This window comes from Megalobrama amblycephala, linkage group LG9 (genome assembly GCF_018812025.1).
Source record: "Megalobrama amblycephala isolate DHTTF-2021 linkage group LG9, ASM1881202v1, whole genome shotgun sequence".
Taxonomy (NCBI): Eukaryota; Metazoa; Chordata; class Actinopteri; order Cypriniformes; family Xenocyprididae; genus Megalobrama; species Megalobrama amblycephala.
The window spans coordinates 3,529,831-3,547,239 of NC_063052.1; the positions used below are offsets into that span (position 1 = coordinate 3,529,831).

General features: G+C 37.4%; 1 protein-coding gene across 2 annotated transcripts; it reads right to left on the bottom strand.

The window, feature by feature from the left end:
• Positions 1-1,872: 1,872 nt before the first annotated feature.
• On the bottom strand, positions 1,873-9,144 carry nrsn1l (neurensin 1-like). 2 transcript variants are annotated; one of them, XM_048201234.1, is made up of 3 exons: positions 8,939-9,144; positions 5,779-5,967; positions 1,873-2,816 (listed from the first exon to the last, which is right to left on the bottom strand). In XM_048201234.1, exons 2-3 carry the CDS (start codon positions 5,956-5,958, stop codon positions 2,421-2,423), a joined length of 576 nt encoding a protein of 191 aa, XP_048057191.1. In that variant the 5' UTR covers positions 5,959-5,967; positions 8,939-9,144; the 3' UTR covers positions 1,873-2,420. The 2 variants fall into 2 exon arrangements, with proteins under 2 accessions (XP_048057191.1, XP_048057190.1); XM_048201233.1 differs by lacking the exon at positions 8,939-9,144 and adding an exon at positions 8,649-8,914.
• Positions 9,145-17,409: the final 8,265 nt, after the last annotated feature.

The window sequence follows — 17,409 nt, forward strand, 5'->3', positions numbered from 1 at the left end:
CTAAAGACAGAACTCTAGAGGGCCACTTGAGGCCAGGGGAGTGAGGTTTACACACACAGCTCTTGCTTACACAGCTCTTACCTATATATAGCCGACTCACCTATGTTCCTCGCAGGTCTTTTCTGCATCCCTCCATCACCCCAACTCCTCACTCTCAGCTAGTTCCAATCCCACTCAAGGATACGAGGAATTACTCTGGGTTCGGGCCACATTCCGAGCTTGGAGCCCTCCCCCAGACAGTGCATCAAATATGTATACTCTTTCACTCTATCTAATTATTTGTAAGTGTGAACTCGTGAAAGAACCTTTTGTGCAGTGGAAAGGTTTCATGAATGTTAAAGGTTCTTCATGGAACCATCAATGTCAATAAAGAACCTTTATTGTGTTGGTTAAACATTTCATTAGGCAGAAATAAGAATGTAAAATACCTGCAATAAATGTTTTTTATTCTAGGGCATATTTTCAGTACACCTATAGGCACACATCAACACGCTGTAGCATTCATCTGGTGTGGCTGTTCTAAACAAACGTGTTAACAAGCTGCCAACACATTACAAGCAATAAGCACATGACCTAAAGCTGAAGACAAACAACATTTCTTCCCATCTCACTCTTGTTTTCTGGATAAGCGTAGCCGCAGAGGAGTGAACGATTCTTGATGATGGCTCTACGTGTGTGGAGCACTGGTTAATTGATTGTTAACAGCCCACGTACTGTGAGCTATGACTGTTATATGAGGGAAGGTGACTCACGGCGAGCCCTCACGAGAGAAAGAAAGAGGGAGAAAGCGGTTTGGTGGAAGCAGGGAACAGAGCTGGGATGAGTCATTGCTGTTTCCTGCATCTATTTACAGTCACTCAAATGGCCTACTGATAGACTAGGCTTCACAATATGAAAAGAGATGCTTGTTTTTATGAAAGATCACACCTTTCTGAGTGTGGCTTTCTTTCATTCACACCATCAATGAATGAAAAGGTGTCAATGAACATGATCTTTCGGAAAAAAAAAACACACAAAAAGACAAGTGGATTAAGTATGCTGACATTGATTTATTGGGCTTGTTTAGAGAAGAGCATTTAAATACATTAACATAATGAGACAATAAGACTGTAGACAATTATGGTGTGTACAGTAAATCCTTTTTATCCTCTCACATTCAATTTAACTGCAGCTGATGAAAGAGTAAGACAGAAAGAGAAAAATATTATCTGATATACATAAGAACAGAATATCTGACAGAAAAAGAAGTCAGGGATCCAGAAATAGAGACATCGAGAGTAGGTTTGTGCCGGATTGTGCATATTATTATGACAGACCCGCATTTTCTACAAAATTTGCAAGGCAGCACTGTATTGCTATTCCTCAAACATTCTGGTTATGGCTTGTTCTAAACTACTAAATTCTAAGGCTCTTCCTAAATTAAGTCAACCCAAACCACATAACATCAGACTCCACTTCAACTTGTGCTCAGAAACTTTAGCATTCGAATTCCAACAGCTAACATCATTATAACATTTGCATTTTAAATTCCATTTGCATAATGAATTGTGGTTGGTCTTTTCTTTCTTAAAACATATTTAAAACACTTGAAAATGTGCACACTGGGCACACAAGATGCTTTAAATATTTAATATAGACTACTGTTCAAAAATTTGGGGTAGTGAGATTTTTTTTAATGTTTTTGAAAGAAGCCTCACCAAGCCTGCTTTTATTTGATAAAAAATACAGTAAAAGCAGTAATAATATTGTAAAGCATTATTACAATTTAAAAGAACCGTTTTCTATTTGAATCTATTTTGAAATGTAATTTATTCTTCTGATGGCAAAGCTGAATTTTCAGCTCCATTGTCATTACTCAGTGTCACATGACATTCAGAAATCATTCTAAAATGCTGATTTGCTGACATTTTTTTTTTTACTATTATACATTTTGAAAACAGTTTTGCTGCTTAATTTTATTTAAGTGGAAACCATGATTTTAAGGATTCTTTGATGAATATTAAGTTCACAAGAACCACATTTATGTGAAAGAATCTGATGTAACATTATAAATGTCTTTGCTATCACTTTTGAGCAATTTAATCCATAATTGCTGAATAAAAGTATTAATTAATTTTTTTAAAAATCATTTTACTCAAAAGCTTTCTTTTGCTGCCTTGCAACCACTTAGTGGCTGTTCATTTGATCAATACTGTAATGTAGAAAAATACAAAACTTATTTTGACAATAACTATACAAGTACAGGACAACAGATGGCACAGATTTGCTCTACTTGTTGTATAATAATTAATCATTTAAGGCTCTTATCACATAATTATCAAACACAAATAAGACTCCCAAATTTCTCATTGAAATAAACAAGGAGCTTCAGCTGATTTTTTTCGACAGCACTCTTGAACGGGCACTCTCAAACAGCTCTTTTATGAGCAATGCTGAACTTTATCTTCCCTAGCGAGAGGAGACACGTCACTAGAGGCTGGACTGGGAGGCTTCATTACAGGGTCTGCTGGGCTTCTCATTGCACTCAGGACTCTGGTACCCCCCTTCCGTTCTCCTCTTGAGTCTTCCTTTTGGGTGGGAGTTGTGGAGAAGTTAGACTTCAGGATTCCACCTGCCATCAGAAACCCGCCCAGACTGAGAAGCCCCGTCCCGACCAGAACACATATGTGTAGCGAGTGATTGTGGCGCATGGCCTGTCGGTCCACGAACAGCAGTTCGCCTTCACCGAAAGCTTCAATGCGAGTGGGGATGGCATAGCCCACTGTCATGACCACGAGCCCCACAGTCAGGAGTACGACACCAACCGCAAGAGTGACCTAAGAGTGAATAAGAGAGTGTTCTTCATTCTCTTGCACTATATATTGGTTCAAGTGACCTTACGACAGTGGTTACTTAACCACAGCCACCACTTTTCAAGGGCAAGTAATCTATTTATGTCCATCAAACAAAACAACTCGCTGATGCACCTGATGAAATTGGAATAAATTACTTAAAATGCAGTTTATCATAGTTTATCATCACGCAAAAATCAGAAAGCTTTTGTATCAGTTTATGTTAAAACACTAAATACAATGGTAGAAGACAAGAAAACAATGATATACAAGGGGAAATCTACTCAAGTGTCAAGAAGTTAGACAGGATAATTGGTTTTTTAAAATAAATATAAATTTCTCTCTGCTGTTAGAGTAAATGCGCATGGGCTTTATCCAAGAAACTATTGATTTCTTTTTATGTGTGGATTATTTGGTTTTATTTGAAAAACAAGCATGCTGAATGGACTCAGGTGTTTCAACAGCTCTTATAAGTAATGTGACATTCAGCCAAAGTTAACTTTATTTTAAGGAAAACACACAAAAACAGTATTTACCCCATTTGCATCTGCAAATTGACCATTACACATTTTTCTCTGTCAATGTCAATTAAAGTTAAAGGGTTAGTTCACCCAAAAATGAAAATTCTGTCATTAATGACTCACCCTCATGTCGTTCCAAACCCGTAAGACTTTCGTTCGTCTTCAGAACACAAATAAAGATCTTTTTGATGAAATCTGAGAGCTTTCTGTCCCTCCATAGACAGCTACACAACTGACAATTTGACGCTTCAAAAAGTTCATAAAGACATCGTAAAAATAACCAATATGAATTGAGTGGTTTAGTCCAAATTTTCTGAAGAGACTTGATCGCTTTATATGATGAACAGATTGAATTAAGGCTTATATTCACATATAAACATTCATCAACCTGTATATCAGTTGTGGTAAACGGAAGTTCAAGCAAATGGGGTAAATACTGTTTTTGTCTGTTTTCCTTAAAGGTGCCATAGAACGTCTTTTTAAAAGATGTAATATAAGTCTAAGGTGTCCCCTGAATGTGTCTGTGAAGTTTCAGCTCAAAATACCCCATAGATTTTTTTAATTAATTTTTTTAACTGCCTATTTTGGGGCATCATTAAATATGAGCTGATTTAGGCTGCGGCCCCTTTAAATGCTCACACTCCCCGCCCACGGAGCTCGCGCTTGCCTTAAACAGTGCATAAACAAAGTTCACACAGCTAATATAACCCTCAAAATGGATCTTTACAAAGTGTTCGTCATGCAACATGTCTAATCGCGTAAGTATGGTATTTATTTGGATATTTACATTTGATTCTGAATGAGTTTGAGGCTGTGCTCTGTGGCTAAAGCTAACATTACACACTGTTGGAGAGATTTATAAAGAATGAAGTTGTGTTTATGAATTATACAGACTGCAAGTGTTTAAAAATGAAAATAGCGACAGCTCTTGTCTCCGTGAATACAGTAAGAAACGATGGTAACTTTAACCACATTTAACAGTACATTAGCAACATGCTAACGAAACATTTAGAAAGACAATTTACAAATATCACTAAAAATATCATGTTATCATGGATCATGTCAGTTATTATTGCTCCATCTGCCATTTTTCGCTGTTGTCCTTGCTTGCTTACCTAGTCTGATGATTCAGCTGTGCACAGATCCAGACGTTAATACTGGCTGCCCTTGTGTAATGCCTCGATCATGGGCTGGCATATGCAAATATTGGGGGCGTACACCCCGACTGTAACGTAATGTTGAGATTCGCCTGTTCTTCGGAGGTCTTTTAAACAAATGAGATTTACACAAGAAGGAGGAAACAATGCTGTTTGAGACTCACTGTATGTCATTTCCATGTACTGAACTCTTGTTATTCAACTATGTCGAGGTGAATTCAATTTTCAATTCGATGGCACCTTTAAAATAAAGTTAACTTTGGCTGCATGTCACATTACTTATAAGAGCTGTTGAAACACCTGAGTCCATTCAGCATGCTTGTTTTTCAAATAAAACCAAATAATCCACACATAAAAAGAAATCAATAGTTTCTTGGATGAAGCCCATGTGCATTTACTCTAACAGCAGAGAGAAATTTATTTTTATTTTTAAAAAAACAATTATCCTGCTCAATTTATCTGACTTTGAAGCACAATGCCATATGAAACTCCTTGAAATCTACTGTTGATGAAAACTGTCCAAACATGCAAGCTTTATTTGTAAAGCCTTTTTATTTAATGGAGAAACCATCACAGAATCACAGATGTGTAAAATAAACCAAGGTCTGATCCAACGCTTACATTTTTCATGATTGCTGGCTGATTTCAGGAAACGGAATGAACAAAACTATTAAAAAGCCACTCTGGATATCCAAATTACGTCGCATAACAGCACCTTTTTAGCTTAGTCAAAGGAATCTGCCAAAAAAGGAGGTTTGTATGTGTATGGCAGTTCAGTAAAGCTTGATGGACTATAAAGCTTAACGGACAAAATGGCGGATGGCAACAAGTCTTCTCAGTGCAGCGATTTGATTGGCTATTTGGGCTCTCATTTATCTGTTCTAAGGGCAATAGACAATTCACAAAGTTTGGTTTAGTTTATAACTTTTGAAAAGATTAGACGAGACTGAAAAATGTCAATCAACCTTCCATCAGACAGTTTGTTTGTGATGTGAATCTGAAAGTGAACCGCTATTGATTATGCACATTTTACAGAAAATAAATATCTTCATTGGTATTCATTTTGATAACAAAAGCATTTTAAAAATTTACCAAGTTTCAAAACAGCATAACACATTCTGAAAGACCAGAGGGAGCAAAGTGGAGTCAATCAAATTTGGTTTTGGACTCAAGCAAACATAGAGAAAACAATATATACTTTTGGATCTCTTAAGCAAAGTGCACACAACAAAAATAACACAATAACACAACAAAACTTCTCTCTGATACCTTCCAGAAGCCTGAGCTCCACCGCAGTGGTGATCTCTGGCCCTGAAAATCCTCTTGCTGCTCCCTCATTGAGGCTGTGCACTCCTCGTAGAAGTGGTGTAAATAGGAGCGCACTCCGAAAACACGACAGCTGGAGTCGACCGCGTGACCAGACCCACAAACCTCAGAGCAAGAGGCCATCTCTCAGACCTGTGATTACAACCACACATCATTACAGGCAACAAACAAGACATCCTAAAATATTGAAAAAGCAGTTTTCAACTGTCTTAGCTTTTACTTGTCATCATTTTAAATTATATATAACAGTTTCCTGCATTTCTCAATGTGACCTTAATTTATCTGTCTGTTTTATAAAGGGTTAGTTCACCCAAAAATGAAAATTCTGTCATTAATTACTCACCCTCATTTCGTTCCACACCTGTAAGACCTTCGTTCATCTTTGGAACACAAATTAAGATATTTATGATAAAATCCGATGGTTCAGTGAGGCCTGCATTGACAGCAAGACAATTAACATTTTCGAAAGGTACTAAAGATATATTTAAAACAGTTCATGTGACTACAGTGGTTCAACCTTAATATTATGAAGTGACGAGAATACTTTTTGTGCGCCAAAAAACAAAAACAAAATAATGACTTTATTTCACACTATCTAATGATGGGCGATTTCAAAACACTGCTTCATGAAGCTTCGAAGCTTTACAAATCTTTTGTTTCGAATCAGAGGTTTGGAGCGTGTATCGAACTGCCAAAGTCACGCCCCCCAGTGGTGAACCATTGAAATTTCGAAACTTTCCAAAAACTTATGACGTAACGAAGCCTCGTTTACTGAAATCACATGATTTTGGCAGTTTGATATGCGCTCCGAACCACTGATTCGAAACAAAAGATTCGTAAAGCTTCGAAGCATCATGAAGCAGTGTTTTGAAATCGCCCATCACTAGATATTGTTGAAAAAAGTCGTTATTTTGTTTTTTTGCCGCACAAAAAGTATTCTCGTTGCTTCATAACATTAAGGTTGTACCACTGTAGTCACATGAACTGTTTTAAATATGTCCCTTTCTCGGCATTGAAAGTGTTAATTGTCTTGCTGTCAATGGAGGCCTCACTGAGCCATCGGATTTTATCAAAAATATCTTAATTTGTTTTCCGAAGGTGAACGAAGGTCTTACGGGTTTGGAACGACATTAGGGTGAGTAATTAATAACAGAATCATTTTTGGGTGAGCTAAGTTTAAAGTAGACATGAAATCAAAATGGACAATTCTTGTTTTCTATGGAATGTTGCAATATTTATTATAAATTATTTATCTTTTCCCGATGGACAAAATCAAGTCTCGCCCTACATTTTGTCCTTGTTCAAGAAGCTGTTTCACTATACGTCACAATATATACAAAAAGACTATAGCAGCATGCCGACTTTAACCAAACATATAGTTATTTGCTTATTAATTCTCACACACATTTGTTTTTAAATCTCAGCAGTATCCATGCTTACTACAGTTGGTGTCTTAGAAGTGAAAAATCACCCACCGATGAACTCTCACCTGTCATCCACACTCTCAAGAGCATCATGCATAATTTAATTCATATTATTTCATAAACACTTCCATTTGCATTCTATAGATCCATAGATTCTGACATAGTATTACCTGTTGATACTTTATATTTAACTGTACACTAAACTAAACCCTTAAGTTTTAGATTAAGCAAAGAGTTTATTTGCTTTATAATTAAGCTTATTCATATTCTGAATACTCAGGAGGCACTGTAAATGGTTCATTAGCTGAAACTGAATATCAGAATAATGACCACAGAGGCTTAAAAAGAGAATTATGCAAATTAGTTCATAAATCATTCGCAGATTAGTGGTTCATATGCAAAGCATGGCGCAGTTTTTGGTAGTGGTGGGGCAATTAATATACCCCCAAAGAAAGCAATTGACTGGTATGTACGTAATTTTTTTCCCTATAAACATATATATGAAGCAGTATTTTCACACGTTTCGGTAACTATATATATAAAAAGGTTATTTAGTGGTAAACAGTCGCCAAAATCGAGTTGGACTAAGGAGGTAACCATAGCAACAACAGCAGACCGCATAGATCATTATCAGACAACTACATCAGAGAACATATAATCATTCTTCTATCATGAAGTGGATTCACATATTACAAAACTTCGACGGACCTCACGAGAGGCAATGTAGCCTATTCATTTCATAAATCGACTCCTTTTAAAGCCCTTTATTTGTGTAGGCTGTTATTTGCACAATATAGCTAATGAAAACTAACCGGTTTGTGCATTCAGGGAATCAAGGCATATTATAAATATTTCCATTATGCCATCAATGACAAAGTGCTTATGAGAACGACTCAACCCACTATTGCATGTTTATGACAATAATTGTGCAGCAAATATCAATCATACGACGTAACTCTGCTTGAGTGACATTCAGAACACTCAAGATATTTTCTTATCTATATCTGCACGATCAAACCCAGTGTCTTAGCAAACGTTTATGCAAATAGGGTTGTACAGAATAGTTACGTTAAATCAAGCGGATCCAGAGATGCTGAAATATTGGAGACAGACAGCAATAAACATGTCAATAAACGCCAAATCAATAAAGACGATTTAACGAGTCAGCGTAATTATATAAATCACAATGGCAACAGTACATTAAAATGTCACAGGCAACGGATATTGCTCATACGTCGCTATTAAAACTCATTTAAATGACATCACTCGTATTAGGCTATTCATTTTCATTGTCTATGATATGGCGCTTTCAAGCAAAACGATAGCCTATCTGTGCAAATGTATCAATATTTTTACATACAAAATAAGTCAAATAAATCAGGCTACTACCGAATGTTCAGTAATCGATCCTTGTTGCTTGTTTTCGTGTCTTCATCAGCCAAAGTTTCATTTGCTGGAGCGCGCGCAATGCGCATGCGCCTCTGGTCTTAACAGCATTCACACACGGTAGCTATCTTTCCCGTTTTATTTACAATTGCGACATTTACGTAAAGAAATATTAATAATAATATTAACGAGTACTTGATGAAGTCACCTTTTAGACACATGCCTTTCAAATCTGCACAACTACAGAGAACAATATGTGTCTATTTCTCCTTAGCCTAACAGAATTAGCCTACCTGTAACTCCAGGCAACTGCAGTGTTCTTCGATTTATGGTAAATACAACAAAGAAATCAGTTCTAGATTCTTCCAAATACATTTTGTGAATGTTTTCTTCATCATATTTAAAAAGAGATGGGCATCAAACATTAATTAATGGTTCATCTGTCAATCATTGTTGATTAAATTGTATAATGAGAAATCTATAAATAGTTGAAATCATATAGGCTAGGCTACACTGTTTGTGTGTATATATATATATATATATATATATATATATATATATATATATATATATTCAAACCATAAAATCAGTTTTAAAATGTTTGAACACTGGCTTTTATTTTCATACAAAATCATACCACAGAGTTAATTGAATTATACTGACATTTTCCTCAATTTTAAGTGTGTTTGGTGGATTTAACTTTCACTTGGCAAAGTATCAATGTGTATATCGTGTGTATGTTTGTCAGAATGCAAAATATAGCGGTGTACATATAGTGTGGTGACTGCATGTGCCTATTTAAAGTATATTACGCCAATAACACACATTCAAAGTTAAGCCTAAAATGTATTAAGAAAATAAAATAGCTTTTTGCTCCCTGCCTTCAACTTTGAAAACCATATATAGAGAAAGAGATGACAAAAATTCCTCAAAGTTTTAAGTGCTCTCAGAGCATTTGTTAGCAACATTGCAACACCATGAACCATGTTCAAGGTTGTGCATCTATTATGAGGCACTGAATGATGGAAATGACATTTTTGTAGAAATTCCACAAACTCATCAAGTAGTTCTATGCCTGCACATTACAGCTATGACCTTTGGATATGTTTTGTAGTTATGAATGCTTAGAAAAGTGGATGTCCTCACATGACAGATGATGTTCATGTTAACACACACTCTTCCTTCTTCAGTCAATAAGTGTTATTTCCATGGTTACACAAGCAGATAAAAAGAGGCATTCAGTACTTTAAAAAGGGCTAACATGCAGAAAGAGACATTTTCCATGTGGATTTAAATATTTCCTTAGAGGTGTGACAAAAAAAATATGTCTTCATACTAATCACATACAATTCAAGGACTTACCAAGCATTGCTAATTGTTTTGCTTGTTTGTAAAAGTAAATGATTGGTTATAAAATAAAACAGCTTTATTCAACAAGGTGGAGAAAACTAGAATCATGTGACAATTTCTATGGAACCTTTGAGAGATAGATTGACCTGTCCATGGTGCTGAAGCTCCAGAATGACAGCTGTCTATTTTTCCCGCTAAACTAGATTTCAAATTTTGAAATTAAACGATTAGTCCACTTTTAAATAGAAATTTCCTGATAATTTACTCACCCCCATGACATCCAAGATGTTAATGTCTTTCTTTCGTCAGTTGAAAAGAAATGAAGGTTTTTGATGAAAACATTCCAGGATTATTCTCCTTATAGTGCTACAGCTCGTACAAAATGCAGCAGCTAGAGTTCTTACTAGAACTAGGAAGTATGACCATATTAGCCCAGTTCTGTCAACACTGCATTGGCTTCGTATAGATTTTAAAATCTTGCTAATTACTTACAAAGCACTAAATGGTTTAGCTCCCCAGTACCTGAGCGAGCTCTTAAAGCATTATAGTCCTTCACGTCTATTGCGATCTCAGAATTCAGGCCAGCTGATAATACCTAGAATATCAAAATCAACCGCAGGCTGTAGATCCTTCTCCTATTTGGCACCTAAACTCTGGAACAATCTTCCTAGCATTGTTCAGGAAGCAGACACACTCTGTCAGTTTAAATCTAGACTAAAAACGCATCTCTTTAACCTGGCATACACATAACACATTATCAATTTATATTTTCAAATCCGTTAAAGGATTATTGGCTGCATAAATTAGGTCAGCCGGAACTGGGAACACTTCCTATAACACCAGATGTACTCGTTACATCAGAAGAAGAATGGCATCTGCGCTAATATTAGTCTTTCTGTTTATCCCAAGGTTTACCGTAGTCAACCGGATCCAGGCCGTATCCAGGTGAGACCAAGGACCTGCACCTTGACACAACCACAACGCAGCCCTGAAGTATCAGCAGAGATTGAGTCAACTAGATGTGAAGGCCTCATCAACACGACAACCAATAGTGCAGTTCCTCAACAACCGTCCATACCGGCGTGATGAATACGATCCTCAACTGGATGGAACTGAAATAAATACTTTGAATGTTGCGATCTTATCGGACTTATGAGCAACCTGAGTCGTAACAAAGCACTGTTCGCCAGAGGAGAACTGGCCCCCCGACTAAGCCTGGATTCTCTCAAGTTTTTTTTCTCCATTTTAACAACTATTTGCCACTTGTTTGCCACCTGATGTCACCTGTTGGAGTTTGGGTTCCTTGCCGCTGTCACCTTTGGCTTGCTTAGTTGGGGACACTTGACATTTGACTCGACATTTGATATTCAACAGTGCTTTGATCTGCCTGCATTGACACTATTCTTTATGAGCTGCTGTGCAGCCAAAATAATGTACCAGTTATCAATGTAAAGCTGCTTTGATACAATCTACATTGTAAAAAGCGTTATATAAATAAAGGTGACTTGACTATAGTGGACTTCAATGGCCTCCAAACGGTTGAAGGTCAAAATTATAGTTTCAGTGCAGCTTCAAAGGGCTTTAAACGATACCAGACAAGGAATAAGGGTCTTATCTAGCGAAACGATCGGTCATTTTCGAAAAAAAATACAACTGTATATGCTATATGGAGAAAATCCTGGAATGTTTTCATCAAAAACCTTAATTTCTTTTTGACTGAAGAAAGAAAGACATGAATATCTTGAATGACATGGGGGTGAGTAAATTATCAGGGAAATTTTATTTAAAAGTGGACTAATCCTTTAAATTCTTTTCAGTTATTCTGAGGTGTTCTAGAAGAAAAACACGATACACTCATTTTGCAGTCTTTCTTCACCAACTGTCTCATACCTTTTTCCATAAACATAGGATGTGAATATTTAAAGTGCGGGGGCGAGCGGCAGTCCTAGAGCGCGCAGATAATGTGCTCATTATGTCGGTGAGGCGGCGAAGCATAAACGCTATCAATGGCAATGCCATCGTTTCCCTCTCACCCGTGATATACGATGCGCTAACACGGCTGGCGTCGTGTGGAGAAGCCAACGGAGTTCAAAAAGTCAAGAGACGCGTCTCCTGATGTAGCGGGACCCAGACGGCTCGCCTGCGTGCCAAAATGGAGATGTTACATCATCTTAATGGTCAAACAATGGGGCGTTGAGATGAATAAAACATGTCATCTCAACCTAAGCCTAGCCTGTTTCATGAGGGCTGAGGTAAACCCCACGTCCGAATATGCAATAGTATGCAAAAGCCATATGTCAAATGGATGTCAGAATACGAAGTGGTCATGATACAGTTAGTGAACAGTCCTGTGTGCAACCAGAGGAAATTTGGCTATTATATGAGGCAACTGGAGCCGAGAAGCCATCAGAATTTAAAAGTTAAAAAATAAAAATGGTGGAGACAGCTCTTTTTAAGTGTAAGAGGTCTGGGCTCCAGGGGGCCGCAGAAAAGATTTTATAAAATGCATTTATCAGGACTGTCAAAGTATTAACCTAAGATATTAATTAAATATATGTAGTGTGATAATTTTTTAACACATTTGCAAACTTCACATTATTACCACTTCATTCCACTTTCTGATATCTGGTCAGAAATCATGATTATTATTACAATTAATAGTATAATATAGTATACACTAAGGATATAGTGAATATGAATAGTTTGCATTTGTGTTGTATATATGTTTCACATCACTGTGGCCTATGGCACTATTTACTGTAAAACTGCTTTGGAACAGTATTTATTATGTAAATCGGCAAGCAGATGTATTTTTTTTTTCCTCTTTAGGGTTACTTCTAACATTACTGTAATAGTAGAATGAAAAAAGATACACTGTTAACTTTATCTGTAACTGTTTAACATTATCATTCATTTTGCCTTTTGTATAATGACAATAAAAAAGTGTTTCATTTTGGAACATCTTTATAATACCACTATTTTTCTAACTGTATAAATAAATATTTGCACAGTACATGAAAATATATATCTGCCTTTATATGTTAGAAAGGGGATCCATCACAAGGAAAACATCATATTTGGTGGTCCTTGGCAGTAATTTTTTTTTTTTTTTTTTTTTTTTTTTTTTAAATAAAGAAACAAGAGGAAACAAAAGAGCTATTTTTTCTGTGCGGTTAAATTGTATTAGTTTTACAACACCCAAGGGAATTATTTTTGTGGTTATTGTTAAGATGTCATAAGGTGAAAGAACACATGGGTCAAAGGTCAATACAACAATGGCAGATTAAATTCTGTATTCCTACAGAATGTTCATTCAGTACATAATCTGTACTTTAGTACATTGGAAGATCTTTATCATCTGTTTGGGTGTCTGCTTTGTGTTATTCAATATGGAAGTTTGGTCTGCACGTTCAGTTTTTACCATAAATAAATAAGTAGGAAAAACAGTATGATTCAAGCTTATTGCCAAGATAATAATGTTTTTCAGCCTTGAGAGTTTATATTCACTAATCCTTCACAATTTGTGTCATCTCTGGTTACATAAGGATATTGTTTTCTCTCTTTTTCTGTCCCTCTTCCAGACACTGTGGCCTACATTTCACACATGGAGATTTGTGTCTGAGAGATACTGCTCCCAAATCGCCTGAACGCTAGATGGCGCTATCATCCCAGACAGCTCATGACAGAGAAGCTCTCGTCTTTGTTTTGTCCAAGAGACACACACTTAGTCAGAAGTGCCTGCTGGTGCAGCATTACGTTTTGGACAACTGCAGACACATTTCTTGTGGAATGTACAGTATCTGAACAAATGCTGTTTGTTGAATTTATTAGTTTATTTACTTTTTTTTTTTGTTACTCTAACACAAACATTCCCTCTACTTTTCCAGGACTATTTTAACTCCTAAAAACAATCTTCTTAGAAATTATTTGACTTTACCAGTCAAATGTTTTGCAGTGCCACATTAACAGTTCAGATGCGTAAAAAACCCTTCACCAATAAAGGGCACAATTATAGGTTTCAATCCACAGAGGTAAACATGTCATACATGCCTATGAATCCAATGTTGGCACCGCGGACCACTCACATCCTCTGTACAGCCCTGCCCGTACCCCCTGCCATCTGTCCCAGTGTCCTACACACGCTGCTCGCTCTGCACACAGCCCCAGGGCAGGCGCGGGGGGTGCCGCGGCACAGCAGCCCCGACATCTGCTGCTTCTGTGGGCTGAGCGGATGCGGAGGCCCCCTGGGTCCCGGGGAACAGCGGCAGAGGCCGAGCAGCCGCACCGTCCTGCAGGGTACTATTGTCTCTCCGCCACATCGTGGTGGTGTCAGCGATCACCGTTCACGCTCCTCTGGGTGAAGGGTGGAAGGCGTTTTGTGCCATTTGCCTTGGTCGTTAGACTGTAAGGTCAATTTGACCTGAATTAATATTAAAATTTTGTGTGACAGTGTGTGTGTGTGTCTGTGTGGCATACAGATGCAATGTGCATGTTGCAGGGTCAGATATTAACGGGGGAACAAAAATGCTTCCCAAATTCAAGATAAGGGGCAAAAAATGCCCCTGCATAAATAAACTAAATTTATTCAAGATAAGTAACCTTTATTTCTGTAGCGCTTTATACAATACAGATTGTTTTAACCCTTAAACACATTCCCCTGGTCTTTATTGACCTGGGACATCATTCACTGCCCTCCCCTTCATTCATTTTTTTATTTTTAATATTCAAGTTAGACACCAACCTTCCTTAATCTATTCATTATCAACAATATATCAAGAAAAAAAAAAAAAAAAAAAGAATGTCAGTTTTCTTTTTTTGTAAAATAAGTATAGGGTCACTAGGGACCTGAGGTATGTCATAGTAAGTATATATTTTTTCTGTATTCACCTTCATTCCTTAAGGTGGCAATGTCTGATACACAATGATGACGTGATGTTTCACTCATAATTACTGCAGGTAGAAAACAAAAGTATACAAAAGTATCATCAGCAAAACTTGAAATGGCACAGCGATTTACTGCAGAGCAAGTCCTGAACGCAGTCAATATTATTGTCACTCTCATTTGGTGGATCTAGTGAATAAGCTGTCAGTGATCAAAATATTGATTTTGAAGATATTGAAAACAATAGTTTTGAGTATATGGTAGAGATTGCAAACATGAACTAGGGAAATGAGCCTTGACGATGACAGTGATAATGGTAGAAAGCATCTGCTCAATTTGAACCCGTCAAGTTCCAAGAGGTAATAAAATATGCTTTATTTTATTCTTTTGTAATTGTTATTAAATTATCAGGAGATCTTTATATTATTGCGGCAGTTAGAGATCCATCAGTAATAGATATAGATCTAAGAGTCGCTAAAGACACAAATATGTAACAATGATTGGTGAAACATTCATGCATTTAAGCAGTTTCACAGTAATAAGCAGGAAAATAACAAAATCAAATTTTCATGTAAAGCAGTTTTAAAAAGACAATAGTGTTATTATTCAGCTCAAGTGATGATTCAGTTCAGTATTGCATTAGATTTCTTTTCACTAATTTTGCAGTGTTGAGCATTATAACCAATCACAAACGTTTCTGTTGAGCTTATGAATGCAGTGGCCAATCAGAGGCATTTCGATTAGTCACCACTGAAAACGCTGGAGTTTTGTTCAATGCGCACTGACTGAATTCTTCTCTCTCGCAAATTCGCTCATCATAAACAACAAACAGCAGATATGAAGTAAGTAAGAAATTAATTTTGCATTGTAGACATCTTCAGTGATTATAAAGGGAGTTTTTGCGAGAGTGCATAATTCGCATTACACTCAGAAGTCATGGACCGCTTCAGTGTTATTTGCTTGCTTTCTGTTTATAATTTATTCCCAGTTTAAATAAAGGATGATACACCAAGGATGATAACTATAATGATAATGATAACATTTTGTTTTTCATGCATAACCAATCTGAAGTCTTTGTTTTCTAATGTGTAAAAAAGTTCTTACCAATACACTGACAAACAGTTCTTAGACAACACACATTACATTTAATAAGATGACTATAAAAATTGACCTTACAAAAGTAAAAAATGCCCCTGAAATCAATTTCAAGGAGAAAATATTGGCCCTTACTGGAAAAGATAATTTCAGACCCTAGTCTAGTCATAAGACTTTGTTACTATTTTTTTTTTTTTTTGCACTTCGCTTTCTTTTCACGACCAAACGCTTGTAATTTTTCATTATGCCTAAGAATTCTTGCGGGAATTGCTATTCTTTTGTGGTATGTACAAGAAGCTCTTAAAAAGATGCAGCATTGTGAAAGAATACCCATTTGTGATGAGCCTACCTATGAATAATGAATATTAGAATACTTTGATACTCTAACACTGTAAAAGGAAAAGAATCAGACTCTCAAGGTCTTGTTTTTCTTCCTCGACATTGCGCTGGAAGCCAGGGCATCACTCTCTCTCTCTCTCTCTCTCACTCCCCGTGTCTCCCTTTTTCATTTTCCTCCCTGAGAAGCAGGGTGCATGGCATAGCATCCTCTTTTATCTCAGGAGCAATCAATAATGTATGGGACTCCCGGGCTCTCTATGGAGAGGAGCTCCAGCGTTGCCGCCGCCCTGCCGTACCACTCGGCACTGACAGCCCCGCTCAGCAGCACCCCGTCTGCCAGCCCCGGCCCGGGCCTCCAATTAAACACAGTACTTAGAGAATCCGGCAGCTCGTGTACAAGCGGAGCACGCCTCAGAGAAGACCCCCCCTCCATCTCCCCCCAACCTCTGGAGACCCCCTAACCTACTCGCCCACACCGTATTGATCTTCACGCAGATGTAAAAGACTATTGAGGTCATCATTCATTTTTTATCATTCCCAAGAAAAATGTCAAAACGTGTGGCAAAAAAACATCTTTGTGTCAGACGTAATGGGCTTGGCTACAACGGCGTGGGATGCTTGGATGCCGAGGCGAAAACTTAGAATGCAGCAAAATCAAGCTTGGTTCTTGACCCTGTAAATCCACATTTAGGGTCATTAAGCTCAGCAATGCTTCTCTACATGAGTCTGTCGAAACAATCTGTATTGTATAAAGCACTGTATAAATAAATGTGTCTTGACTTGACTTGACAACAAAAGATGCATTCACCATGAGGTTAACATTGGCCATTCTGCAGATGTGGTATTGATGAGTGTGCTCCAGCAGATGTTGACTTCAGCAGCTCTCTGTTGAGGCCCGGCCCTGTTGTGGTCACGGCGTGAGCCGCTGAGAGCCGGTAATGACAAACACTGACGCTGCTGAATGCATCAGCCTGTAATAAAACATTCAGAGAGTCCCACTGCGCTGCAGGCCCACTGACCAGGGCTAATTGGAGGTGCTTATTCAAGGCACTTTCCCACCGATAAATATTTAAATGCACTTAAACTTCTACCTGATGT

Coding starts and splice junctions, on each gene's coding strand:
- nrsn1l (XM_048201234.1), bottom strand. CDS start 5,958: ATGGCCTCTTGCTCTGAGGTTTGTGGGTCTGGTCACGCGGTCGACTCC. Junction 2,817..5,778: donor GGAGCTCAGGCTTCTGGAAG/GTATCAGAGAGA, acceptor ATTCACTCTTAG/GTCACTCTTGCGGTTGGTGT.